The 26784-nt window shown below is 43.0% G+C and overlaps 1 protein-coding gene across 1 annotated transcript in view; it reads right to left on the bottom strand.

Annotated features, from left to right (window-relative positions):
* Nucleotides 1-26784, bottom strand: part of MARF1 (meiosis regulator and mRNA stability factor 1) — a 2255654-nt gene that overhangs the window by 512264 nt on the left and 1716606 nt on the right. Inside the window, exon 18 of the mRNA XM_044088896.1 lies at nt 590-792. Within this exon, the coding sequence (XP_043944831.1) occupies nt 590-792 (203 nt within the window). The remainder of the gene's footprint in view (nt 1-589; nt 793-26784) is intronic.

Raw genomic sequence — 26784 nt, 5'->3', positions numbered from 1 at the left:
TTTACATAGAAACAAACAATTTGTTGCAGAATACTGTTCAGTTGGAGTGAAGTTTAAGGGAATGGAAGAAATGAGCAATTTATGTTATGTCGGAGTGAATAATTATTTAAAAAAAATGCATGTAATATACAATGCATGAATATGACCAATTTTAATATGGTTCATTTTCTTTTTTATTAATGCATGCTTCTACGACTTGTGATAATTAACCACCAGAGTGGCAAACATGTTCGTAGAAATTTCAAACTGAATGTACAGTGGCAAGAAAGAACTAAAGATGGCACTGGCCGACTTCCGCTCTTTATACCCAGGATGTGCTGACATCTTTGGGTAGGTGGATGCCAGTCCCGTTGGAAGGGAAAGTACAAAGCTCTGGATGTCAAGACAGGTATCAGACCTTGCCTGCATAAGAGATTTAAAGGCGGCAACTGCAGCAGTGATTAATACCATCATCATAAGACAAAGAGGCATGATGCTAAGTTTTAAAACTATGGCAGTCAGACAGCATTTGACATATTAACACCCCCAAAGAAACCACTATAGAGAAGAAAAACTAAAATAATGAACTATCTTGTGTTCATATACACACCTGTAGGACTTCTGGTATGGCTTCAAACAACTCCATCAGCTTAGTGAAACCATAATAGGAAAGTTTGCACTGCCGACCAAAATGATGGTGGTAAGATGGAATAAACTTGTTGAAGGGCATCCGGAAATGTGGCTGGTGGCGTAGTAAATCAACCACTTCTTTAGCAAACTGTTTTGTATGTTCAATTTCCTCTTGAGTACGTTCTGTCAAAGAAAAAAAAAGGAGGGGGGTTATAGTTACTTCAGAAATTCAACAGCCTGCCAAAAAAAATACATTCAAAAGATATGTACTTAGCATACAGATGGGTAGAACAGGGCCAAACTCCTCAACAATAGGACATAAGCAGCATGCATTTAGTCAGCTCGACATACAAAACTTTTCAGGCTACTAGCTTGCTATCTTTTTACACATAATGCTCTGCAAACCAGCTTCCTCTCTAAATCTATCATGCCATGATCAGCAAATCTGGAAGAATACAGCAATCACTAAAAATCCTCCAGATCACGGCAACAATAAGAAAGTGGAAGAAGGGTGAGTATATAAAAAATGAAGACATGCTCAACAGACGTACATATGATTTTGTCTTTGAGGTAAGATCCATACTTAACATTGCAGAGTCCCACCTCAATGCATCCCGGAGGTCAGCTACAGGGGTAGACATCACCAACAAGTACAGCTTCAAAGAGCAAGATGTAGAGATCAGACCTAACCAACAGAATCCCATGAAAGCAACGAGTGAAGCCAACACAGCTACTTCATCAGTGTCATCAAAACATGCAACCTGGAAAAAAGCATGAGAGGAAGCCACGTTCTGATAGACTCAGATGAACTCTCATATCAGAACTTTATTATACTTGTAGCAGAATCTAACACAATCTGACAGCCACCTAAAGAAAGCAATTTAAAAACTTTAGAGCCCAATTTCTGGCAGATTTGTTTCTGTCCAGGTAGAATATGAGCAGCACACAAAGTATCAAGTATCCACCTCTGTTAAAATATCTAGGAAAGAAGATAAGTTGAGCACAAACGATAAACTAGCTTGCAAATCATGCAGCCAGCATCAACATACAAACCTTGTAATTCAGAAACACTTCTAGCAGAATTCATATCCACCAGATAAGACGTTTTGCAGTACACAAACTCCAAAACAGCAGCAGCTGCTTTGAAAGAAGTCTCATTTCCAAAATTAAATAAATCCCAAAAAGGGAAGGATCAATTATGATAAGTTAGCTAAGAAAAGCATCGCTGAGAACGGACTAGCACACTTTCCAATATACCACTGAAAGCTTTCAAAAACATGTTGAAAGCTAAAAACTGCCAAAAGGTACACCTTAATAGAAAAATTGCTTAATCCACCAAAGATCTGCAAAATGAAGTCTAAAACTGATAGCATTAAAGCTGTTAAAAGAAACACCTTTGGAAGTACACCCCAGGGAATCATGTCCACTTATCCTTAGACGCTTTTCTATTAAACCTCCAGGCAGAAGTGAAAATCTGGACTACCCTGTCAAGAGTGCAATAGGTTCCAGGACATTACTGTAACTGCATTAATTATGCAGTCAAACAGAGGAAGTAAAGGTCCAAGGGAGGCTTGCTAGATGGGTTGGTAAGAATTGGTCTAAATAGCCTCAGATGTACATGGTCTTCAACAGGTTGGGAGTAAAGCAAAGGAAACCAAACAAGTTAAGGCAAAACAGTCCTATGACATGGATTCTGGACTTCCTCATCCTGGTTTTCCAAATGTATTTCTGAGTAAGAAGAAATGGAGTAAAAGCATAAATGACTCATGGGGTGGGGCATTTCACGACAACAGCATCTTAGGGATGCTCCCCCAGAGGAGGAATGTGGGCCAAGTTATTAAATTTGGCAGTGATCATGGATGCTACCGAAAGACAACAAGGCTTGTCCTAGTAACACAATGTTCTCTGCATTACTGATGTGCAGAGTAAACATTGACACAGCACCACTTTAAGACTAGCTTGTATGCAGGACTACTGGCCCCTCCCTGGAATAAGGTTGCCTATCAAAGTATTTTATGTTCACAGACCATTCTCATACCCTCACTGCATGCCAAAAAAACAGCAGTTGGAGTGGGTTCCTCCCTCCATGTTCATCTACGAGACCACTGCTATGTTTTTGAGAGCGGCAACACCAGCTTGAGATGCAGATTTCTGAAAGACTTGTCATTTATGAAAGTCCATCTCTGGAACACTGGAATGCTGACTCATCTGCATCAACAAACATTCTCCCTAAACAGAGCCCTTGAAAAAGCCCTCCCCCATTTACTCGAGGACAAAAGCACTGGTGGAACAGCCATTACGGGGGGGGGGTTGGGGGGCAGACTAAGAATGCACTGCCAAAGGCTAAGGCTTGCCAGAGAGCTACACCCTAACAAAGGTACTAGGATATTCTGTCAACAATAACAGTTCTACAGTGGGCACTTCCAACTGTAGCTATGTGCCTCAAGGCTTTGGGACTAATGAACTTCAAGATGGCAGCTGTCTGAATATGTTGTTCAGAGCTCTCTCTCCCTTGTGTGAAAACCAACTACCAGCTAGTAAATTACACTGCCTGGATACTAGCAAATAAGAAATTTGGAAAAAGTAAGGGAAAATCAGTCAGAAAAGAAAACAAATCTCTGGTTGAAAACACCTTGAGGCTGTTCAGCAAAACTTAGTTCAAGTTACAGCTTCAGTACAGGAAAAGATTCAGTAATTTAGAAGACTACATAAATCAAATATACATAGATGTGTTAAATAAGTGAGATAATGAAGAAATAGAGTCAAAAGGCTGGAAAAACAGAAGCTTTAAGAAGCCATTTGTAGGAGTACATGAAATAGCAGAAATCTGAGATCAAAATGAAGACAATATTGGCTGAGCCAAGAGGCTTCTCAAGAACCATTTCATAAAAATGAAAGTTATGTACTCACCATAATAATAGATCTGTGTTCTTTTTCCATCCTTCAACAGATGGGTAGCAGATCTGACTTTGGTCACTCTCTAGCTTTTGATCCAATGATCAGGGTTCTCTCCCCTTACCCACAATCCCCAATTACAGAACAAGCTACCTCAGATTAAGTCTGCCTGCTAGCAAAGGAAAAAAGGAACAGGAATACTTTACGATAACAAAGAAAACCAGCCGACATACACATATAACTATGAAAAAGAGCAACCTCAAGGGGCGAAGGCTAAGTCAGCCAGGTATCCATGTATAACTCTGTGAAACATTACAAGAAAACAAAAAGGAGGAAGGGAGATGGGTAGTCGAAGGATGGAAAGAGAACACAGATCTAGTGTTATGGTAGGTACACAGCTTTCACATCTGATGTCTTTTCTGTCAGTTCCTCAACGTATTGGATAGTCTCTCCAGCTACCATTAACACTTGGTTGGTTCTAAGGATATTTCAGGGCACAGCTGAATCAAAGGAATCTCTTTATCTGCACTGAATGTCCAATTTATAATAAGCAACAAAAGTATGAACTTTGGACCAGATACCAGAAGAACAAGAAGCTCAGAAACCCTCCTGGCAGAACTGCAATCAAGAATAAGGTTTTTCCATGACTTTTGGTCATCTTTGTCAGCAGGTTCAAAGGGAGGAGCAGTTAAAGCTTGCAGTAAAACAGTAATATCCCAGGGAGGAAATGGATCCTTAAGAGTAGAACACAGCAGAAAAGTTCTTCTGAGAGGTGCTATAGGCATACGATTCTCAATGTGAAAACTGATATGGCTGCTAACTATATCTTAACAGTGAAGTAGCTGGTTCTGTTTTGATGTTTGTTTTCTTTGTTAAGATGGGCAAGAAATTCCAAATATGATGAAACAGGAGCTGAAAAGGGTCAATATTATTTTCAACTGCCCAAACAGAGAATTCTTTTGAATTTGCTTTTGTAAACCTTAAATGCAGAAGGTTTCTGGGTAGACATTAGGATATGAACCAAAGGAGGAACCTGGGCTGTTTAACCATCACAGGAATTGGAGAAACCATGTGATCAACTGGAGGGATTGAATGTCTGGGTAAGGTGATCCTGAAAGGTGAGGGCAGATCTGGATCCGATCCAGGGACCCAGTGAGGGTGCAGTAGAAGAGACCAGAGGAAGGGAAACCACTCTTGTTGAGGTCAGCAGAGGCCAATAGAGGGCTGTGAGGATGACAGTGGTGATCTTCACCAGTACTTTCTGTAGAAATTTGGGGATTAAAGGTGTTGAAGGAAAAGCAAAAAGGAGTCCCAGGGGCCAACTGTGGGTCAAGAGCATCTCTCAACGACTCCCCGTCTGGATAATCAGAGTGAAGACCTTGATGCATTTGGTGTTACGGCACAACTGGCTGCAATAGCTGAAGATTTACACTGTGATCACCGGATTGAGACACCACTCATGAGGAAGGACAGATTTATCCAACCTGTCCGCTACAACACTAGATTTTTTCCGGAATATGCACTATAAGAAAATAAGACACTTCCCAATGCCACACCTTTTACAGCCTCTCAACATAATGGTTAAAGATCTGGTTCCTCCCTGTTTGTTGATGTACCAAACTACTATGCTGTCTGTCTGGACAAACATCACGTCTAAAGGGAGAGAGTTCAGAAAGGCTTGCAAAGCTAGGAGAAATGCTCACCTCCAATACACTGATGTGCAGACTGACCTCTGAATGGGACCGGCATACTTTTGATGGCCTTCCCAATATAATGCCACCCCCATCCCAAATAGGGAAGCATCCATGGTCAGAGTGGCTTGTGGAGAGGGCAGAATGAAAATATGTCCTTCTAAAAAAAAAAAAAAAAAAACAAGTAATCTCCGTGGTATCCCCGAAGTCTCAAAACAACCCACTAAAGTGTAGTGGGTCCAAAAACAAAACCGTGTAAGAAACTTCTCTGTGTGGAAGATTTTCAGTCCATATATTTCTAGTTACTCACTGTATATTAATCAGATCAGACAATAGTAGTAGAAGTAGCGAACGTAAACTCATCTTAAGTCAAAACAAAACAAAAAGTAATAGAAAATATATAATTGTACAGCATTACTAAGTATTCAAAAGTAATCCAAGCAAGGCAGGCAGTCTGTTTCCAGTCGAAAATCTTTTAAGTACACAGACAAGCGATCCAAGTAAAACAAAAATAGAGTAATAATTCCTCACAAGCTTTCTAAATATATATATACTTTTTATCAGGCATGGGAGTGGTTTACTGTACTGTAAAACAAAGTGTTATTGGTACACATGTTAAATTTACATCCCTTCCCCCATCAGTGTGACATTCGAGCTGGTCCTGCCCTACCTAGTAGCTGTCAGAATAACATACAACCCTTATGTATTTTAAATAAAATTCATAATGATGTGGTACCTCTTATTTAACCAAATTATTAAGTAGATTATTAAGTCTGTGATTTTATCCAAGACAATATACTACATGGCTGGAAATGTATCAACCTTAGTTCATTTGGCAATCAAAAAATATATATAAATGTATACATATACACTTTGCATGTAAAAATCAATTTCTATTTTCATAACCTATTGTTAACAAAGATCGCTTTCGTCCTTCTAGACTTCTTCAGGTCTGTGTACAAGAACCCTAAAAACCTATATAACTGTATAATTAGTTAGTATTGTTATTACACATTTTGAATAAAGTGGAAAAAAGAACCAGAAAAAAAAAAAAAAATGCAAGTATGATGATGGAAACAAAATAAACACAAATTTCAACAGATTTAAAATGGTATTTAAAACAAATTTGTAAAATAAAAAAATAAAATACAATTAGTCATGTAAACAATTTGGCAATTTTCTAAGTTCCAGAGCACTTTTAATTGAACAGTAGTAGTTTAGTCCAGGCTTCCTAAAAGAGTTCACGGCTATGAAAACCAGGAGATGAACTCTTTTAGGAAGCCTGGGACATTGTCACAGGAAACCCTTTTCTGATTAACATCTTAGGTGAAGCCCCATCCTTTCTTGATAGGAAGGCCAGGAACGTTAGAAGTTTTGTTGAATTTAAACCTAGACCATGTGAGAAAAGCACTAAAAGATGTGAAACTAATTGTACATTTTGTATATTTATACAGCAAGGTGATAGTTTTTATTGCCCTTATTTAAAGAAGATCATTAAAACCAGTGCATGGGGTGACTGTAACACTAAAAAAGTAATTTACAGGGCACAGTGCAATGAATGTGATGCATTCTATGTGGGCAAGACCGAAAATAAACTCAAGCGTAGGATTTCATGTCATCTGTCAGAAATCTGCTCTGGATGTAAAAATAATGCACTAGCCAAACACCTTTCGCTTCATAAGAGACACACAGGTTTTAAGTTCCAGATCCTGGATCGCATAGACATGGGTGATCTTGAAGGAGACATCCCGAATATTCTGGAGAAATATGAACTCATGTGGCAATTAAAGCTGAACTCTTTTAGGAAGCTTGGGCTAAACTACTACTGTTCAATTAAAAGTGCACTGCAACTTAGAAAATTGCCACATTGTTTACATGACTAATTGTATTTTATTTTAATTTATTCTACAAATTGGTTTGAAATACCATTTTAAATCAGTTGAAATTTAAGTGTATATTTTGTTTCCATCATCATACATACATTTTTTTCTTATTTTTTTCTGGTTCTTTTTTCCACTTTATTCAAAATGATGTGTAATAACAATATTAAAGTACAGTTGTGTACACTTACCATAAATGTAGATGTTCGAGTGTATTCACTGTTGCAGTCATTACATTTGGGTTATCCTGCTGGCAGGTTGCCCTCAGTCGGCCTGAATTCCAAAGTCTTGGGTCCTGCGTCGGTTGCTGTCGCTTCTTCCCTGACATCAGGTCGTCAGGGGTATAAAAGATGCAGCCGACACCATTTTATTCAGTTTTTCTTGCCCCAGATGTCAGGTGCCCCCAAAAGGGTAGGCTAAATTTATGTAAATAAAACAAACATGCACCAGAAATCGGCTTTTCCTTCATCTATAAGCAAATACACCACCTAGGTTGCATAGATCAGAGAAGTAAAGATAAGTTCCAGTAAAAATAAGGGGGATGGCAGGTGGGTAACCTGGACTGAAACAGTGAATACACTCGAACATCTACATTTACTGTAGGTGTACACAACTGTACTATGTTCTTCGTGTTTCACTGTTGCAGTCATTACATTTGGGTTGCGTCCCAAAGCTATGATTGGGAGGCTGGAGCTAAACAGCATTAGGAGCAGCTATGAGGCCCTGCAGAACTGCAGTGGCAAAGCCTGCCCTGGATTTAGAGTAAATAGGCAGATTGTAATGTTTTGTAAAGGTATGCACTGAACTCTAAGTGGCAGCCTCTAAAATGTCTTTGGTTGGTACTTCCCTGAGAAAGGCTGAAGAAGTGGCTGCAGCTCTGGTTGAATGTGGTCTAATGCCCTTAGGCACTGGTTTGCCATGCTGTGAGTAGCAGAAATGAATGCAGTGACCTATCAACTTTGAAATAGTCTGCTTGGAGATGGCCTTTCCTTGTGATGCTGTGGCATATGCCACTAGTAATTGTTCTGTCTTTCTGAAAACTTTAGTTTTGTCCAAACAGAATCTAAGTTGTCTGTGTACGTCCAAAGAATGCAGAATTTTCTCTCCCTTGTTCTGTGGATTTGGATTAAAGGTTGGCAAATGAATAGTTTGGTTAAGGGCTACACTGGATACCACCCTAGGCATAAATGTAGGGTTTGTTCTCAGAGAGACCCTGTCTGGATAAAAAATGATAAAGGGTTCCACGGCCATGACAGCCTGTAGCTCTGAAACTCATCTTGCAGAAGTTATTGCTAGGAGCAGAGCTGTTTTCCAAGATAAGAATTTTATATCTGCAGTAGCAGCTGGTTCAAAAGGAGGTAAGGTGAGTTTTTCCAAGACATAATTGAGGTCCCATGCAGGTATTGGCGTTGTCCTTGGAGGCCTTAAGTTTTTGGTTCCTCTGAGGTACTACCTTAATAAAGGATGAGAAAAGAGTGGTGGCTCTGTATTGTAATGAGCCGAAATGGCAGAGGCACATATTTTAATTGATGAAAAAGATAGAACTTTGTCCAGCATCTCGGTTAAGTATTGCAAAACTTGAGGAATATTTGGGGTAGCAGTATCAGTTCCTTGAGCTTGGTTCCAAGCGCAAAATCTCTTCCATTTCCCAGCATAGGATTTTCTAGTACTAGGCCTTCTGGCTTCTAAAATGACATCCATCACAGCTTTACTGAGAGGTGTGGTTTGTATGGCCACATTATCCACCATGCTGCCAGGTTTAGGGTCCTGAGTTGGCTGTACAGAATCTGTTTTGCTGGGACAGTAGATGAGGTATTTGAGGTAAGGTCCAGGCTGGGCATTTGGACAAGTTCCTTATGATCGGATACCAGTACTGGTGTGGCCAGTCTGGGGCAATCAGAATCATTTTTGGTTTCTCCTGCCTGACCTTTAGGAGTACCTTGGGGAGGAGAGGTAGTGGAGGAAAGGCATATACTGACAGGTTTGTACAGTTGAAAGATAAGGCATCCACTTTCCAAGCTTGTCTGTGATAAGTCCTTGTGCAGAATCTTTTTAGTTGATTGTTTTGAGGGGAGGCAAATAGATCTATATCCGGGCGTCCCCATTTCTTTGTTATCATGCTGAAGACTTGTGGATCCAGGTGCCACTCATGGGGATCCATGAGGTTTCTGCTAAGTTCATCTGCTAGAGTGTTTTCCTTTCCTGGCAGAAATTGTGCCTGCAGATGAACTTGGTAAGTCAATGTTGTGTCCCATAAAGCCATAGCTAGTCTGCACAGGGGATAAGAATGAGTGCCCCCCTGTTTGTTAATGTACCACATGACCGTGGTGTTGTCTGTCTTTATCAGTAGTTGTCCCGGATGAAGTAAGTCCTTGAAGGCTGTCAGAGCATTTTGAACAGCTAGCATCTCTTTTTGATTGATATGTAGATGCTTTTGGTTTGTGGACCAGGTGCCCTGAATGCCTCTTCCTGCCATGTGTGCCCCCCAGGCATAATCTGATGCATCCGTCGTTAGGCTCTGCCTGGCCTGGGGTAGTGAGAATGGCTGTCCCTTGTTTTGGTAACAAGCTTTTGCCCACCATCAAAACTCCTGTTGCAGGCAGAGAATTATAGTAATCATTGTTTCCAGACTGTGGCAATGTTGCGCCCAAACACTTTTTAGGTACCATTGAATTTTCCTCATATGCAGTCTTGCATATGGAATTAGTAAGATGCAGGATGCCATGAAGCCCAAAGCCTGCAGAATTTATCTTGCAGATAACTGGGCCTTTGTTGCCATTTCCTTGAAATAGGTAGTCAGTTGCCTTTGTTTGTCTGGAGTGAGATAAGCCATCTGGGCAGTTGTATTTAAGCTTGCACCCAGGAATATTATCTCTTGAGAGGGTACTAGTTTTGATTTCTTTTTGTTGACTGTGTACCCTAGGCATGTTAAAAGTCTTATCACAAACATCATATGCTGTAGTAGAATGTCCTTGTTCTCTGCTTGTATGAGGCAGTCGTCCAAGTAAGGATATATTTGTATTCCTCTGTCTGCAGTAAGCAATTACTGGTGCCAGGCACTTTGTGAAGACCCTGGGCGCAGTAGATAAGCCAAAGGGCAGTGCAGAGAATTGGTAATGCTTTGAGCTAGCCTTGAATCTGAGGAATCTTCTGCATGTTTGCCTGATTGGGACATGCAGGTATGCCTCTTTTAGATCTAAAGTCACAAGCCAAGCCTTGCTGCCCAGCATGGGCAGAAGTTGCTGTAAGGTCAACATCTTGAATTTTGGCATATCCAGGAAAGTGTTTAGAATAGATAGGTCCAGTATTGGTCTCCATGCTTGGTCCTTTCTGGGTACCAAGAACAGTCTTGAGTAAAATCCTTGTCCCTGCTCTTGCTGAGGCACTTGTTGAATAGCCCTCATGTCCATGAGAGCTGCGACTTGTTTTTGAGCCTCTGCCCATTGATTTTTTGGCAGGTCTGGCCAACCGTTTGGCTCTTGGTAGGGTATGGAAATAAAACTTGTAGCCTTGAGACACTGTCTAGAACCCATTTGTCCTGGGTTATAATGTGCCAATTTTGAGAAAAAAGTGCTAGTTTTCCCCCTAAGGGTGCGGCCAGAAGATAAGTGCTTGGTGCAGGCAGGGGGAAGTCATTGGGACTGTTTCCTGTATGATTGTTTGTCCTCTCCACCTTTGGAGGTAGAGGCACTCCACTGCTTAGACCTGTAGGATCCTTGTGGATGTGATCTGCCTCTAGGGTGTCTGGATCTGCCCTTTTGAGGTCTGTCTGAGACTGGAAAGGACCAATTCTTTGTAGGCCAGTGTCTGCTAAATCTAGGTGGCTGTACCTGTAAGAAATCCTTGACCGTTAGCATAGATTTCGCTTTGTCTTCCATTTTCTTTAACACCTCTTCAGCCTTAACATCAAACAAGGTATCATGTTGTAAAGGAGCATCTAATAATTTTGCTTTAACATGGTCAGGCAGATTTTGTTCTTTTAACCAAGCATGCCTCCTAATGACAGAACCCCTAACAGCGGCCCTGCAGGAGGCCTCCAGAGAATCAAAACCACATTGCAAAGTATGCTTCCAACTTGTTCAGCTGCATGCAATAAATCCTGTATTTCTTTGTTTTCTGCACATTTAGAATTTGCCATCATTTTCTGTTTAAGCAAAGTCATAATATATTGCTGATATCTGAGCATATGAAACTGGCAATTTAAGGCCCTTATAGCCAAAGTACTAGATGTGTAAATCTTTTTTCCCCATCTATCCAGAGCCCTAGAATCCCTATAAGAGGGGGGTAGGGTTTTTTTGCAGAAGAAGCCTTGACCCCTTTTGGGCCCTGAGAAAGTGTTTCTGGGTCTGCAGTAGGGTTTTTGAAAAGAAATTTATGAGAGTCAGGGACCCTGTAGTATCTGTCCGGCTTAACAGGAGCTGGAGGTAGAGTCAGGGGTCAGACTGGACTCCGAGAATACATCTACAATGTCCAACACAGGTGGAATAGCTAGAGGCCTGTGTTGAGGAAGTAAAAGGAAGTCTCTGAGCCTTTTCTTAGATTCTGAAAAATCTTGGCGCTCCCAGTGGAAGTGCTCCCTCATGGTATGCAAGGTTTCCCCAAAAGAGTAGTCCTCAAGAGGAGAAGCTGAAGGAATTGATTCTTCAGCATCAGAATCCTCATAGGGGGAAGAGAACATTCCTGATCAGAAGAAATGGAAACCTGATCTGAAGATTCATAGTCTTTCTCTTGCCTAGGCCTCTTTATCAGGAGGGGGATGGGAACCCCTGATCAAAGTAATTAAGTCTTCGGCCATTTTGAGCATCTGTTTTTTGGGCATGGAGGCCTGTCCTTGTGGCTGGTGAATTTGCTTCTTTGTCTTTAAAGGTGTTTTAGTCTTTGAAGTTGGTTTAATATATAATTGATTAGGTCTGAATACACCCTCATAAGCCGATGCCTGCTCAGCGGCTTCGGACCCATCTGAGGGAATAATCTCAGAGGCTCCAATACCTTGAGTTTCCTGCGACCTGGCCGACTTCACGTGGGAGTCGGTAGTGGCCTGCGACTCTAAAGTAGCGGGCGTCAGGGGCTGCAAAAGCGCCTCACTGAGAACTGGTGAACCGGCGACCTGCTTAGGAGAAGCTTCGTCGTCAGTTTTGGACCTTGGTTGCCTGTCTTTTTCTTTGCGTTTTTTTCTGAACTCCGGTAGTCGGATGGCTATCCGACAACATTGTATAATTAAATCTTCACCCAAAATAGCTTAATGCAAAATCGTACCGACACTTAATAGTGCGTTGGTTAAATCTAGCACAAAACCGACAACAAGCAACATCGTGGTCAGGGCCTAGGCAAGGAATACAGTAAGAATGAAAGTCCTTATGAGGTATTTGCTTCCCACAAGAAATAAAATTATTAACTTTTTCTGACATCGGTCTGGAGCAAGAAAAAAGTTTCCCCAACGGGGTACTTGGCTTTTAATGAAGACTTCGGATCTGAAACTCTAACACGAAAATCTCAGGAGTCGGCCGACCGGCACTTGCGAACTGCTTCTGCTTCAGGCACCGCGTGGCAAGAAAGACTAATAAAATGGTGTCGGCTGCATCTTTTATACCCCTGACGACCTGACGTCAGGGAAGAGGCAAAAGCAACCGACGCAGGACCCAAGACTTTGGAATTCACGCCGACTGAGGGCAACCTGCCAGCAGGATAACCCAAATATAATGACTGCAACAGTGAAACACGAAGAACATCAGTGGTGTTTGTCCATCTTTGGAAGAATGTGGTCCTTGAAGACTGTCAGAGCATTCTGTAAAGCTAACATTTCTTTTTGATTGATATGCAGGTGCATTTGACTTAGGTTCCATTTGCCCTGAATGCACTTCCCTGCCAGGTGAGCCCCACATGCACAGTCTGATGCATCTGTTAGGGTTTGGGTGGCAGGGGGTAGTGTGAATGGTAGTCCCTTGTTTTGGTGGCAGGCCTCTGCCCACCAAAGGAACTCTAGGCGCAGGCAAATTATGATACGAATCATTGCTTCTAGATCCTGAGAATGTTGACACCATAGGCTTTTTAGATACCACTGTAGTTTTCTCATATGCAGTCTTGCATATGGAATTAGAAGAATGCAGGAGGCAATGAACCCCAAGGCTTGTAGTATTTGCCTTACAGACAGCAGGGTTTTTGTGGCCACTTGTTTGAAGTAGGTTGTCAAATGAATTTGTTTCTCTGGCGTAAGGAAAGCCATCTGGGAAGTTGTGTTCAAGCTTGCTCCCAGGAATATAATTTGTTGACAGGGTACCAGGTGTGATTTATTTTCGTTTAAGGTGTACCCCAGACAAGTTAGCACCATTTGTACAAAGGCCAGATGCTTGAAAAGTATGTCCTGGATTTCTGCCTGAATTAGACAATCGTCCAGGTATGGGTATATCTGAATATTTCTTTGCCTGCAAAATGCAATGACTGGAGCTAGACACTTTGTGAATAATACCCTGGGCGCAGTAGATAAGCCAAAGGGCAGTGCAGAGAACTGATAGTGCGTGTAGCCTGCTTTGAAGCGTAGGTATCTTCTGCAAGATTACCTGATTGGGATGTGCAGGTATGCTTCCTTTAAATCTAGTGTTGCCAACCAGGCTTCTTTGCCTAGCATAGGGAGCAACTGGTGAAGAGTCAGCATTTTGAATTTTGGAATCACCAAAAAGGTGTTTAAGGTAGACAGGTCCAGGATAGGACGCCATGAATTGCCTTCTCTGGGTACCAGGAAAAGTCTCGAGTAGAAACCTTGCCCCTTTTCCTCTTCTGGTACCAATTGAATAGCCCCCATACTTGAGAGATGATACTTGCTTTTGGGCCTCTGCCCACTGATTTGGGGGTAGATCTGGCCACTCGCTTGGTGTTGGTAACGTGTGGAAGTGAAATCTGTATCCCTGGGACACTATATTTAAAACCCATTTGCCCTGGGGTAATGAGTTCCCAGTACTTTGCATGAAGAGCAATCTTTCCCCCAAAGGGGCAGTCAGTTGAGAAGTGTTTGGCAGTTTTAAAAAGAAGTCATTGAGACAGTTTGCCATAGGGGGGAGTTTTATTACTCCCAGATTTGGAAGTGGAGGCCCCCCCACTGCTTAGTCCTGTGCGTACCCTGGGACTGAAGCCTGGGAGCTCTGCTGGCTCTGGGTTTGGACTGAGAAGGTGTGGAAGAGGCAGGAAAGGACCAATTCTTGGAAGGCCAATGCCTACTAAACCTTGGAGGATGTACTTGTAAAATATCTTTAACAGTTTGCATAGATTTAGCTTTTTCCTCCATTTTTTTAAGAACTTCTTCTGCCTTGTTGCCAAACAGACGGTCCTGGTTTAAGGGAGCATCCAGTAATTTCGCTTTAACATGATCTGGAAAGGATTGCTTCTTAAGCCAAGCATGCCTACTAAGTACAGACTCAGTTACAGCAGCCCTGCAAGATGCCTCTAGTGAATCAAAACCACATTGCAAAGTATGTTTTCCAACTTGTTCAGCTGAATGCAGTAAATCCTGTAAATCCTTACTTTCAGCACAATCAGGAATCATCATCATTTTCTGTTTAAGCAATCCATTAATATGCTGCTGATACTTTAACATACAAAACTGGCAGTTTAAGGCCCTAACGGCTAAAGTTGCAGAAGTGTATACCTTCTTACCACATCTATCCAGCGCCCTGGAGTCTCTATCAGAGGGGCTAAGATTTTTGGCAGTAGTAGCTTTAATGCCCTTGGGTCCCTGTGAAATGGTCTCAGGATCCGCAGTAGGATTTTTAAATAGGAACTTGTGAGAGTCAGGGACCCTATAATATCTATCAGGTTTTTTGGGAGCAGGAGGTAGAGAGTCGGGGGCCAAGCTAGATTCCGAAAAAGTATCATCAACAATGTCTAGTACAGGAGGTATGGGTAAAGGCCTGTGCTGGGGCAGGAGTAAGAAATCCCTAAGCCCCTTTTTAGAATAGGAGAAATCCTGACTTTCCCAACGAAAATGCTCCCTGGGGGTATGCAAAGTTTCACCAAAGGAAAAATCCTCTGGGGGGGATGCAGAGGGAATACAGTCCTCAGCATCAGAATCTTCATAAGTAGATAAGGGTAAATCCTGGTCAACAGAGGAAATATAACATTCAGAATCCTGATCAAAAGTATCATAAGCAAACTCAGTCCTTGGGCTCTTAGAAGAAAGGTTGACTTCCCCTGATTAAAGTAATAAGGTCTTCAGCCATTCTTATTTGTTTTTTAGGCATAGAAGCCTGGCCATGCGGTCTGGGCATCAGTTTTCTAGGCATGGTTCGAGTTTTAGGCCTTGAAGAAGATGATGGCGTCCATTTAATATGCAAGTCAGTAGGGCCTGAATACATCCTCAGAAGCCGGTGCCTGCACAGCGGCTCCGGACCCAACCAAGGTAGACACATCCGCAGGTTCCACAGTTAAAGCATCTCGCAGCATACCGGGACTCCAAATGGGTCTCAGTAGAGGCCTGCGAATCTGAAGTAGCGGGTATCAGGGGCTGCGAAGGCGCCTCACTGAATACCGGCGAAATGGCTTAGAAGAAGCGTCGTCTGCAGCTTTGGACCTCGGCGGTCTGTCTCTGTCTTTGCCTTTTTTTGGAATGTCGGTAGTCGGATGGCTTAACCAAGACGTACCTGGATAATTGAACCGAGCACCAAAACATTTAGAAGCATAAATATACCGATGGATAGTTCATGGTTTAAATAAGAAACAAAACCGACAGCGAGGTACGTCGTGGTCATGGCCTAGACAAGGAATACAGTACGAATTAAAATTTTTATGAGGTATTTGCATTCCACAAGTAATGCAATTATTTACTTTTACTGACATTGGTTTAGAGCAAGAAAAAGTTTCCCCAACGGGGTACTTAGCTTTTAGTTGAAGACTTCGGTTCTGAAACTCGAAAACAATTTCAGGAGTCGGCCGACCGGCACTTGCGAACTGCTTCTGCTTTGGGCACCGCACAGCAAGACAGACTGATGTAATGGTGTCGGCTGCATGTTTTATACCCCTGATGACGTGACATCACAGAAAGGACAGCAACCGACACAGGACCTAAGACTTTGTTAATCAGGCCGACTGAGGGCGACTGCAAGCAGATAATCCAAATGTGATGACTGCAACAGTGAAACACGAAAAACATCTCTCCCTTTTCCATTTAACATAGCAGTGGTTAAAGCAAAGGGGTAGAGGAAAATAAAGGCTGAAGTGAGACAAAAGAGGGGATGGAATACTGCAGTGATCAGTATGACATCTACTGTTGTTATGGTAAGTTTTTACACAACTGTACTATGACCTGATTGAAATCACTGTTGCAGTATTCCTGACATATGGGTGATTCCCAGAGCTGAAGAAAGAAAGAAGGGTGGTCCAGCAGATGAGACAGAACTAAGCAAGTGTGGGCTGCCCTGAACCTGGAGAAAGCATCAATTTTGTAGTGTTTGGTAAAGGTGTGTACAGAGGACCAAGTGGCTGCCGTTAAAACAGACTTGGAGTTTATCCCTTTGTGAAATGCTCCTGAGAAAGCCACTGCCCTAGTGGAATGTGCTTTAGGGCAGAAAGGCAATGTCCTACCATAGTGCACGCAGCAGAAAGAGATGGCTTTAGAAATCCAAGCTGCATTAGTCTGTAGACTGGCTGGCACAGCTTATGGCTCATAAAAAATGCAAACAGCTGGTCGGTCTTTCTGAAGGATTTAGTTTTGCCCAGATAAAATGAGTTGTTTGTGAATGTCTACAGAATACAAGACTCCCCCCCCTCCCTTCTGGGGACTGGGGAAGAAAATGGAAGATAAATAGGCTGACTGAGGGACAGCTTATTCACTATCTTACACATGCAGGATGTATTAGCCTCGAGAATCATTGTGTCTGTGAAAAATAAGGAAAGAAGGAATGGTGATAGATTATACAACTCAAACTCTCGTAGCAGCATACCTCTCAACTGTACTGATTTTTGCAGAATGTCCAGATTTTTGCCTCATATTTTTGGTCCGTTTTTCTTAAAATTGTGGTTTTCTGGAAAATCATTAAAGACTGAAGTCAGAAAATGACAGATTTCAGTTTCAGACTTAATACCCTTCAGAAAATTCATTCACAATTTATAAAGTGCCCCTATTTTTGGGCCATTGTCCCCCCATTATTTATGGCTTTGTCCAGATTTTTTGCTCTAAGAGGTTGAGAGATATGTGTAGCAGAGCTGACAGCCAAGAAGAGGATGTTTTTCCAAGTACAGAATTTTAGAAAAGCAGAAGATGCTGGTTGAAAGGGCACCAATATAACCTTTTCTAGCACAAAATTAAGATACCAAGATGGAGAAATGGGTTTCTTTGGTGGTTTAAGATGCAGAGCTCCCCTGAAGAAAAGCACAACCTCCACCCTAGTCATAAATGGAGGGCTAAGAGGGAGGCATTAATAACTGACAAGTGAGCTTTTATACAAGACTAGGCTAAGCCTGACTGAAAAAGTTCACAGAGATATCTCAGTACAGCAGGAATTTGTGATAAGTGAGTCCTTAAAAAAGGAAGCCAATTTGGTGGTCCCCTGCTATAAACAAACTATACAACAGAAGGAAGAAACTGTTGCAGAAAAGAGGAAAATCCCAGGATGCAAAAAACTCCCTCACCAGCCTCAGTAAGAAGCGGAGATCCCTCATAAAATCCTAAAAAGCTAGTTATGAAAATAAAATTGCCAAAGATTCCAAAGACAACCACAAGGCATTCTATAGTTATGTCAAGAATCTAAATGGCAATGCTCAGATCTGCTCTGAGCTACAACAGAATGGCATTAAATATACTGATCCCAAGGATATTGCCAATATCCTGGCAGATCAATTCAGTGCCAACTTCACTCCTCTCTCACCCCCTAAACGGCCCATCTCAATACCAAAAGATTGCCAAATTCCGATAGTCACAGCCACACAGGTAGAAGCAGCACTCTCCAAAGCTAAGAATACAGCATCCATGGGACCAGATGATATCTCAGGCTGTGTACTACATGAACTACAAAATGAACTGGCACTCCACCTAAGTGTCATGTTTAATCATAGCCTCACCTCAGGCTTCGTGCCCACTGAGTGGCGCACAGCTACAGTTATCCCGCTCCACAAGGGAGGATCCGCCTTGGATCCCGGGAACTACCGACCCATCAGTCTGACAAGCCTGATCTGCAAGGGCATGGAACTTATAAACAAAGACATTGGCAGCCTCCAGACACTGGACCCCACCCAGTTTGGGTTTGTGAAGGGCCGATCTTGTCTCCTGAATCTGACTGACTTCTTCGAATCGGTCTCCAGAGCTGTGGACAAGGGTAAGGCGGTCCACACAGCCTATCTGGACCTCACCAAGGCCTTTGACACCATCCCCCACTCTGGAATCATAGATAAACTTACTAAGCTGGGCATAAATTCCTACGTCACTCGATGGGTTGCCAACTGGCTTACTGACAGAACTCAGACTGTAAAAGTAGCAGACTCCAAATCCAGCTCCAGACAAGTGGAGTACCTCAGGGTTCAGTCCTGGGACCACTCATTTGGCATCTACTTCTCTGAAGTACAGGCCAACACTAAGGGACTTTGGCTAACAAAGTTTGCAGATGACTGCAAACTGGGAGCCATTATTGAATCCCCAAATGATGTGGATATTCTACAAAAGGGCCTTACAGAAACAGATGCCTGGTGCCAGAGCCATGGGCTCAAGCTTAATGCCAAGAAATGTACAGTTATCCCCTTTGAAAAAAAACATGTACCCATGAACTACCACATAGGTGGCAGGACACTAAACATCGAAAGTGTGATGAGAGACTTAGGGACACAGGTGGACAGTGGTCTCACTTTCGATAACCACATCGTCACAGCAATCAGGAAATCCTTCTACGTGGCACACCTCATCACGAAGGGCTTTTCATAAAGAAAAAAGGAGGTCATTGTCCCACTGTACTCATAACTCATTAGACCCATTATAGAGTATAATGCCCCATTTGGTATGTACCTCACAAGACATCTGTAACAGCTGGAAAGGCCACAGAAATACCTCACTAAAAGAATCACAGGCCTAAAGCAAATGCCATATGCTGACTGTCTAAAAAAACTCCAGCTGTACTCTGTGGCATATTGTCTACTCAGAGGCAATCTCTGCTTAACATACAAGGCCATGTCAAACCCTGAGCTGTTGGACATGCTCCACTTAAAGAAATCCCAATCCCTCAGAGCCACACGCTCCAGGGATCTAAGCCTTATCATCACAATGAACAAAACATGCTGGAGGGATAGGTTCCTGACTCAGAGACTCCCCATACTCTGGAATAGACTGCCCATACATGTCAAGCAGAGCGCCTCATTGGCCCTCTTCAAAAGGAACCTTGATGATTGGATGGGAGATAGGAAATTCACCCCGGGGATCATGTCAGTCGCCCTGCTAGACAGGGGCCCAGAGAAGTAAATATTGTGGGAAAAAAATTCCAGGGAATTGTTATAGCTAGGCTTGCATAGGCCTTGGGGCCAATAGCCTAGTACCAACCTATGAACCTGACTACATTTGCAGAACCAATAGAAAAAACTTTCCCCATTTAGCATTGTAAGATTTTCAAGTAGTGGGTCTTCTGTAGGATTTGTATAACCTCTTCAGAGAAGAGATGTCTGAGGAATTAAAATCTTATCATTCACAGAATCAGGTTGAGAGATGGAAGATCTGGGTAGAGCTGCAATCCTTTTTGCAGAGTTAACAGATCTGGCTGTAGAGGAATTCTCTAATTTCCGTTTGTCAGGTGAAATAGCAGAGGAAATCAATGCTGACTCAGCCAAAATGGTACCAGCAAAACCAATGCTGACTCAGCCAAAATGGTACCAGCAAAAGGAGTCTGGGTGCTTCCTTTTGTGCCTTGACAAGAATTTTTGGAAGGAAAGGCAGAAGAGGAAGGTATACAGGAACATCCCTATCTAGTGGAAGGAAACGGCATCTGTCCTCCATGCTGTGGGACAAGGGTCCATGATGTAGAAATGGGGGAGCTAATGTTTGGCTGGTGATGCAAAGAGGTCTACCTGAGGAGTGCCACATTGAAAGGTCATCGTGTGGAAAACCTCTGTTCAAAGCCCATTCATGGGGGTCTACTAAGCAGCAGCTTAAGAAGTCTGCTAGCACATTGTCCTGAGAAGGAATGTTATGTGAATTTGAGCTGCCAAGTTCCATGCCTCCTGTGCTAACCTGCACAGTTAGTAAGACCTGGTGTTTCTCTGTTTACTTACCATATGACTGTGGTGCTGTATGTTTACACTAGAAGTGGCCCAGGTTTCCAAAGGTGGGTAAAAGTCTGACAAGCTTGCAGAAGAGCCCTCATTTATTTCATACTGATAAGTTCCTTTGGGAACTGAGGTTGCCATTCGCCTTGCACTCGGCATGATCCTGACCATGCCCCTTCATGCCTCATCCAAGGAATCTGTGTGAAACGCCCCTGCACTGTGTGATCCTGCCCATGCCCCTCACGCCTCATCCAAGGCATCTGTTTGAACCTGTTGAAGAGGAGGGGGTGATGTGAATTGCAGTCCTGGGTTGAGGATGACCTGCCCCTTCCACCAAAGTAGCTCCTTTTTGGTACAAGGGAGGAGGGGAATCAGGGTGTCCAAGGGGCGACAGTGCTGGGACCACAAGAATTTCAGGTAACAATGGATTTCCCTCATATGTCTTGCAAGGGGAGCATAGGGATGGCAGCGGCCATGAATCCCAAATTCTTTAGCATCTCCCTTGCTGAGTATAGAGATTTTTGAAATAACTGGAGATTGAACTTGTTCCTGGGAAAGGAAGTCATGCAATTTTCTGGGTCCAGTCTGCAGCCCAGAAACACCAAGTCCTGTGTAGGAGACCATGTGGGATTTTTTTGAATTTATAGTAAAACTCAGACCTGTCAGAAAATGGATGGTGAAGTGTAAATACTGAAAAATCTCCAGGGAATGAGCCTGAATGAGAAGGTCGATAAGAGAAAATCTGAATTCCCTGAGTATGACAGAAAGCTACAACTGGAGCCAGACACCTGGTGGACACTCCTACAGCTGTGAAAAGACCAAAAGGCAGAGCAATAAACTGAAAATGCATGGAGACACAGAAAAATATAAGGAATCTCCTGCAAGAAAAACAAATGGGTATGTGTAAGCAGACGTCCTTCAGTTCTACTGAAAGCCTCAGGAAGGACGAAAGGCAAAAGAGTGGTAAGAGTGCACTTTGAAAGGTGGTACTTTCAAATCAAGCGTTTAGGAAAGAGAGTTCTAGAAAAGGTCTCCACTGTTCTTTTCTTGGGAATAGAAAATTCCTGGAGTAAAAACCCTTTTGCCATGAAGTCCTTTGGGATCTATGGTGTCTTGATTCAAGAGGTCTTGAATAATGGGGGCCAGAAAGGATATTTCGTTTTGAGTAGGTTGTGGCATGCCTCTCAGGAAGAATAATTTCCTAAGAGATGGCATAATTGTTCCTGATGACTGAGAGGACCCACTTGTCTGTGGTAATATCTTACAGCCTCCCCCCCCCCCCCCCCGAGTACCCTTGACACTTTTCTAGGGATAGGGTTACTTTGTTTGTGAACTGCTCTAGGATCTCTCCCAATGAAGGAGCACAATTTAGATGAATCGTTCTCATGGTATGTAGGAAATGAGGAGAGCGGGACCCGTCTGCAGTCTCCCATGGTCTTAGTCTGGAACAAGCTGGCCACTTAAGGCCCAAACAGTCTTTGTCCAAGGGTGAGTCCAGACAGATTTGAAATATTCAAATACAGCCATGCATATCTGTCAACAGATCCAGTGGCAGCTGCCCTACAAGCATCCATAGCATCCTAACTGCACTTAATGCTGTGTCTGGCAATTTGAGTGGCCTGCGATAGTAAGCTCTGCATTAGATATTTAGCTCTGTGGTCGGAAGGTCCAATGCAACTGTTTAAGGAATGCAGGAGAGAGATCAAATATTTTGTTATTTGAGTCTGGTAATTAATTGCCCTAAAGGCAAGAGTATCGGGGGTGTAAAAGTACAGTTTTGTACCTACCATAAATGTAGATGTCCGAACTGGATAGCATCTGCAGTCATAACAACTGGGTTGTCCTGTCGTCAGGCAGCCCTTCAGTCGGCCGGATTCCAAAGTCCGGGTCCGGCTTCGGCTGATGTCGCACTTCACCCGACGTCATCTCTGTTGGTCTTCGGGTATAAAGGCATCAGCCGACGCCATTTTCCTCAGTGTTTCTTGCCCCAGATGCCAGTAGCCCTCTTGGAGGCTAAAATTTGGATAGATGCCAATGTTTCCAAAAAGATAGAGGTAAACACAAAAATAAGCATGTATGTACATATATACAAACAAATACACCATAAAAGACTCCCCCCCACCAGCTAGCTATTAGGAGGGTAAAATACCCTAGGAGTACCACAGAGGGGAAGGAGGGAGGGTAATCCTGACTGCAGATGCTATCCAGTTCGGACATCTACATTTATGGTAGGTACAAAACTGTACTATGTCCTTCATGGATGCATCTGCAGTCATAACAACTGGGTAGAATACCATAGCCAACTAGGGGAGGAGGATAAAACTAGATTATGGTGTGTTTAGGATCCCTTGCAGTACAGCAGTGGCAAACCCTGCTCGGGATCTGGAATATAGAGGTAAGTTATAATGCTTGGCAAATGTATGCACGGAGGTCCAAGTAGCCGCCTCAATAATGTCTTTGGTTGCCACTCCTCGTAAGAAGGCTGTGGTAGTGGCTGTTGCCCTTGTAGAATGAGGTCTTATGTTCTGTGGAATTGGTTTTCCATGGAAGGAGTAACAGAATCGTATGCAATTTCCTATCCATTTGGAGATTGTCTGTTTGGAAATAGCTTTTCCTTCCCTTCCTGTTGCATAGGCTACAAAACGTTGGTCAGTCTTTCTGCTATTTTTTGTTCTGTCCAAGTAGTAGCGTAGCTGTCTATGTACATCCAAGGTATGCAGTATTCTTTCCCTCTGTTTTGTGGGTTGGGAAAGAAGGTAGGTAGGTGGATTGCCTGGTTTAAAGACACTCTGGATACCACCTTAGGCATAAATGTAGGATTAGTCCTCATGGACACACTATCTTGGTGGAAGATTAGGAAGGGTTGCACTGCCATTAAGGCCTGTAGCTCTGAAACCCTCCTTGCTGAAGTAATTGCCAGTAGGAAAGCAGTTTTCCATGACAGGTGTTGTAGGTCTGCTGTTGCTGCTGGTTCAAAGGGTGATAGTGTCAACTTTTCTAGCACAAAGTTTAAGTCCCAAGCTGGCAAAGGTGGTTTCCTTGGAGGTTTTACATTCTTGATTCCTCTGAGGAACTGCCTGAGCAAAGGGTGCGAAAAACAGGTGGATCAAAGCTGTATTCTGCTGAAATAGCTGATGCATGTATCTTGATGGAGGAGTAGGACAAGCCTGAATGAAGAAGTTCGCCAGATACTCTAGAATGTTAGGCATATCTATGTTTGACACATCTTTTCCTCTTTCAGTACTCCAAATGACAAACCTTTTCCATTTTCCAGCATAGTTCCTTCTTGTTGAAGGTCTGCGTGCTTCAAGAATAATGTCTTTAACTCTTTGAGAAAGTTCTGGGTTAGCTGTTGCTATGTGATGTTCCATGCAGTCAGTTGCAACGTTTTTAGGTTTGGATGTATGATGCTGTAGTTGTTCTGAGTTAGCATCAAAGGCATCAGGGGTATTGGCCACATATTGTTCTGAGACATGTTCCTCAGCAATGGGTACCAGTGTTGTCTTGGCCAGTTTGGAGCTATCAGGATTATCCTTGGACGTTCTTCCTTGATTTTTAGTAATACTTTGTGTATCAAGGGAAGAGGTGGGAATGCATATGCTGTCAGGCCTTTCCAGCTGAAGGAGAGCGAATCCACTTTCCATGCCAGTGGGTGTAATGTCCTTGTGCAGAATTTTTTGAGCTGGTGATTGAGAGGTGATGCAAATAGATCTATCTGAGGCATTCCCCATTTCTTTGAGATGGTCTTGAAAATGTCCGGGTGCAGTTTCCATTCGTGGGCATCAGATGTGGTTCTGCTTAATATGTCTGCTAGAATATTTTCTTTTCCCGGTACAAACATTGCCTGTAACTGGATGTTGTAGCTGAGTGCCAGGTTCCACAGCTCCAAAGTCATTCTGCATAGGGGGTATGAATGAGTGCCTCTCTGCTTGTTGATGTACCACATGACTGTGGTGTTGTCTGTCCTTATCATCAACTGGCCCTCTTTGAGAAATGGTCTGAACCTTTGGATTGCCAGTTTTACTGCCAGCATTTCTTTTAGGTTGATGTGCAGGTGAAGTTGATCCTGTGTCCACAATCCTTGCACGCATTTGTCCAGCATGTGGGCCCCCCATCCTAGGTCTGAAGCGTCTGTTGTGATGGTCTGGCTTGCTTGACATCTGCGAAAGGGTAGGCCTGGGTTTGTTTGGCATGCCTGAGCCCACCATAGGAACTCCTGTTTTAAGCATGGAATTAGTGGGATTTCTGTTTCTAGGCTGTGACTGTGTTGGGACCATAAATTCTTTAGGTACCACTGTAGTTTTCTCATATGTAGTCTGGCAAGTGGGACCAGGATTATGCATGATGCCATGAAGCCCAAGGCCTGCAGTACTTTTCTTGCTGTTAACTTGTTCAGCTTTGTTAGTGCCAAGAAGTAAAGAGGGAGTTCTTTTGTTTTTCTGCAGTTAGGAATGCCATTTGTTTTACTGTGTCCAATTCCGCGCCCAAGAATGTCCTTGTTTGGGATGGTATCAGCCTTGACTTTTGTAGATTGACTGTGTATCCCAGTGCTTGTAGCAAGTAGATGACCCTTTGTAAATCTGTTGTCAGCTTGCTTTTGTTGTCCCTTGTAGCAGGCAGTCGTCCAGGTATGGGTAAATTTGTATTCCTGTAGTCTGCAATGGGCAATTACTGATGCCAGGCATTTTGTGAATACTCTGGGCGCAGTAGATAAGCCAAAGGGCAATGCTGAGAATTGATAGTGCTCTGATCCTGCAAGAAATCTGAGGTATCTTCTGCAGATTGGTCGAATGGGGACGTGCAGGTATGCCTCCTTGAGATCTAGAGTTACCAGCCAACACTCCTTGCCCAGCATGGGAAGAAGTTGCTGTAGGGTCAGCATTTTGAATTTTGGGACAATGATGTATGTATTTAAGGCGGACAGGTCGAGAATTGGACTCCAACTTTTTTCCTTTCTTGGAACTAGGAATAGTCTTGAGTAGAACCCCTTTCCTTGCTCTGCAGTTGGCACTTTGTCCACAGCTTTCATGTTTGCTCACTGCATTATCTGTTGTAGAGCCTCTCTTTTTCAGAATTGGAGGTAGATTTGGCATTCCTCTTTCGATTGGTAAAGTGTGGAAGTGGAACCGGTACCCTTGATCTATGGTTTGTAAAATCCACTTGTCTTTTGTTATATAGTGCCAGTTTTTTGAAAATAAGGTTAACTTTCCGCCTAGAGGAGCTGCTATTTGTTCCCTGGTAGGCGGATTTAGGATTAAGTCACTGTGGTTGTGTTGATGTAGTGGCAGTGGTTGTGTCTGTGCCTCTGTTGTTACCTTGCCACTGTCGTCCTCTGTAGGCACCTCCTCTGGATTGGTTTCTGCCTCTGGAACGTGTGTTTCTGCCCCTTTGGGGTCTTGTGGGGTCAGGAAAGGACCAATTTTTGGCAGGCCAGTTCCTGCTAAACCTTGGGGTTGAACTTGCAAGAAATCTTTAACCGTTTGAACGGATTTTGCCTTTTCTTCCATTTTCTTCATAACCTGCTGGGCAGGTGTACCAAACAAACTTGTCTTATCCATAGGAGCATCTAGTAACTTTGCTTTAACATGATCCGGTAAAGCTTGCTCCTTTAGCCATGCATGCCTTCTTATCACTGTGCCAGTCATGGCTGATCTAAATGAAGCCTCCAGTGCATCATAGCCACATTTTAAGGAATGGTTACTAACCTGTTGTATGTTATTTACCATTTCTAATACATATTTCTTATCAAGAGATTCATCAGTGGTTAGCTTTTTAGTTAACTGATCAAGCATAAACTCTTGGTATTGTATCATGTGAAACTGACAGTTTAAAGCTCTAGCTGAGAGAGTAGCTGAAGTGTAGACCTTTTTGCCCCATCTGTCTAATGACCTTGCTTCCCTTTCAGAAGGAATAGGGATTTTTAGCTATGGTCGCGGCTACTGCCTTGGGACCCTGGGATATAGTTTCGGGGTCTGCAAGAGGGGCCTTGTAAAGGTGGTGATGAGTGTCTGGCACCCTGTAAAATCTGTCTGGTTTGGCAGGGGCTGGAGGTAAAGAATCTGGAGCGGAGCAGACATCATTGAAAGCATCATCCACCACAGAGAGAACAGGAGGTATAGCTAAGGGCCTGTGTTGTGGAAGGTGCAGAAAAGTCCTAAGTCTTTTTCTGGAGTCTGAAAAATCCTGTTGCTGCCATTGGAACTGCTCTCGCATGGCATGTAAGGTTTCCCCAAAGGAAAATTCTTCTGGTGGGGAAGCAGCTGGAATGGATTCTTCAGCATCAGAGTCTTCAAAATTAGAGAAAGGAGCCTCTGGCTGATCAGTTATGTCTGATTCATCGGCTGAATCATCAGATGACACTGGCTCAGGGGGCTCTGCCCTAGGTCTCTTCTCTGGGGGCTGAGAGGCCCTGTCTGGGTGAGATTGAGATCCTCTAATGAAATTAAATCTTCTGCCAGAGTAAGCATTTGAGAACTAGAGGA

This window comes from Protopterus annectens, chromosome 12.part0 (assembly GCF_019279795.1).
Source record: "Protopterus annectens isolate FY-2018-M chromosome 12.part0, PAN1.0, whole genome shotgun sequence".
NCBI lineage: Eukaryota > Metazoa > Chordata > Ceratodontiformes > Protopteridae > Protopterus > Protopterus annectens.
The sequence above is the reverse complement of the archived record's forward strand: the minus strand, read 5'-3'. Positions and strand labels throughout refer to the sequence as shown.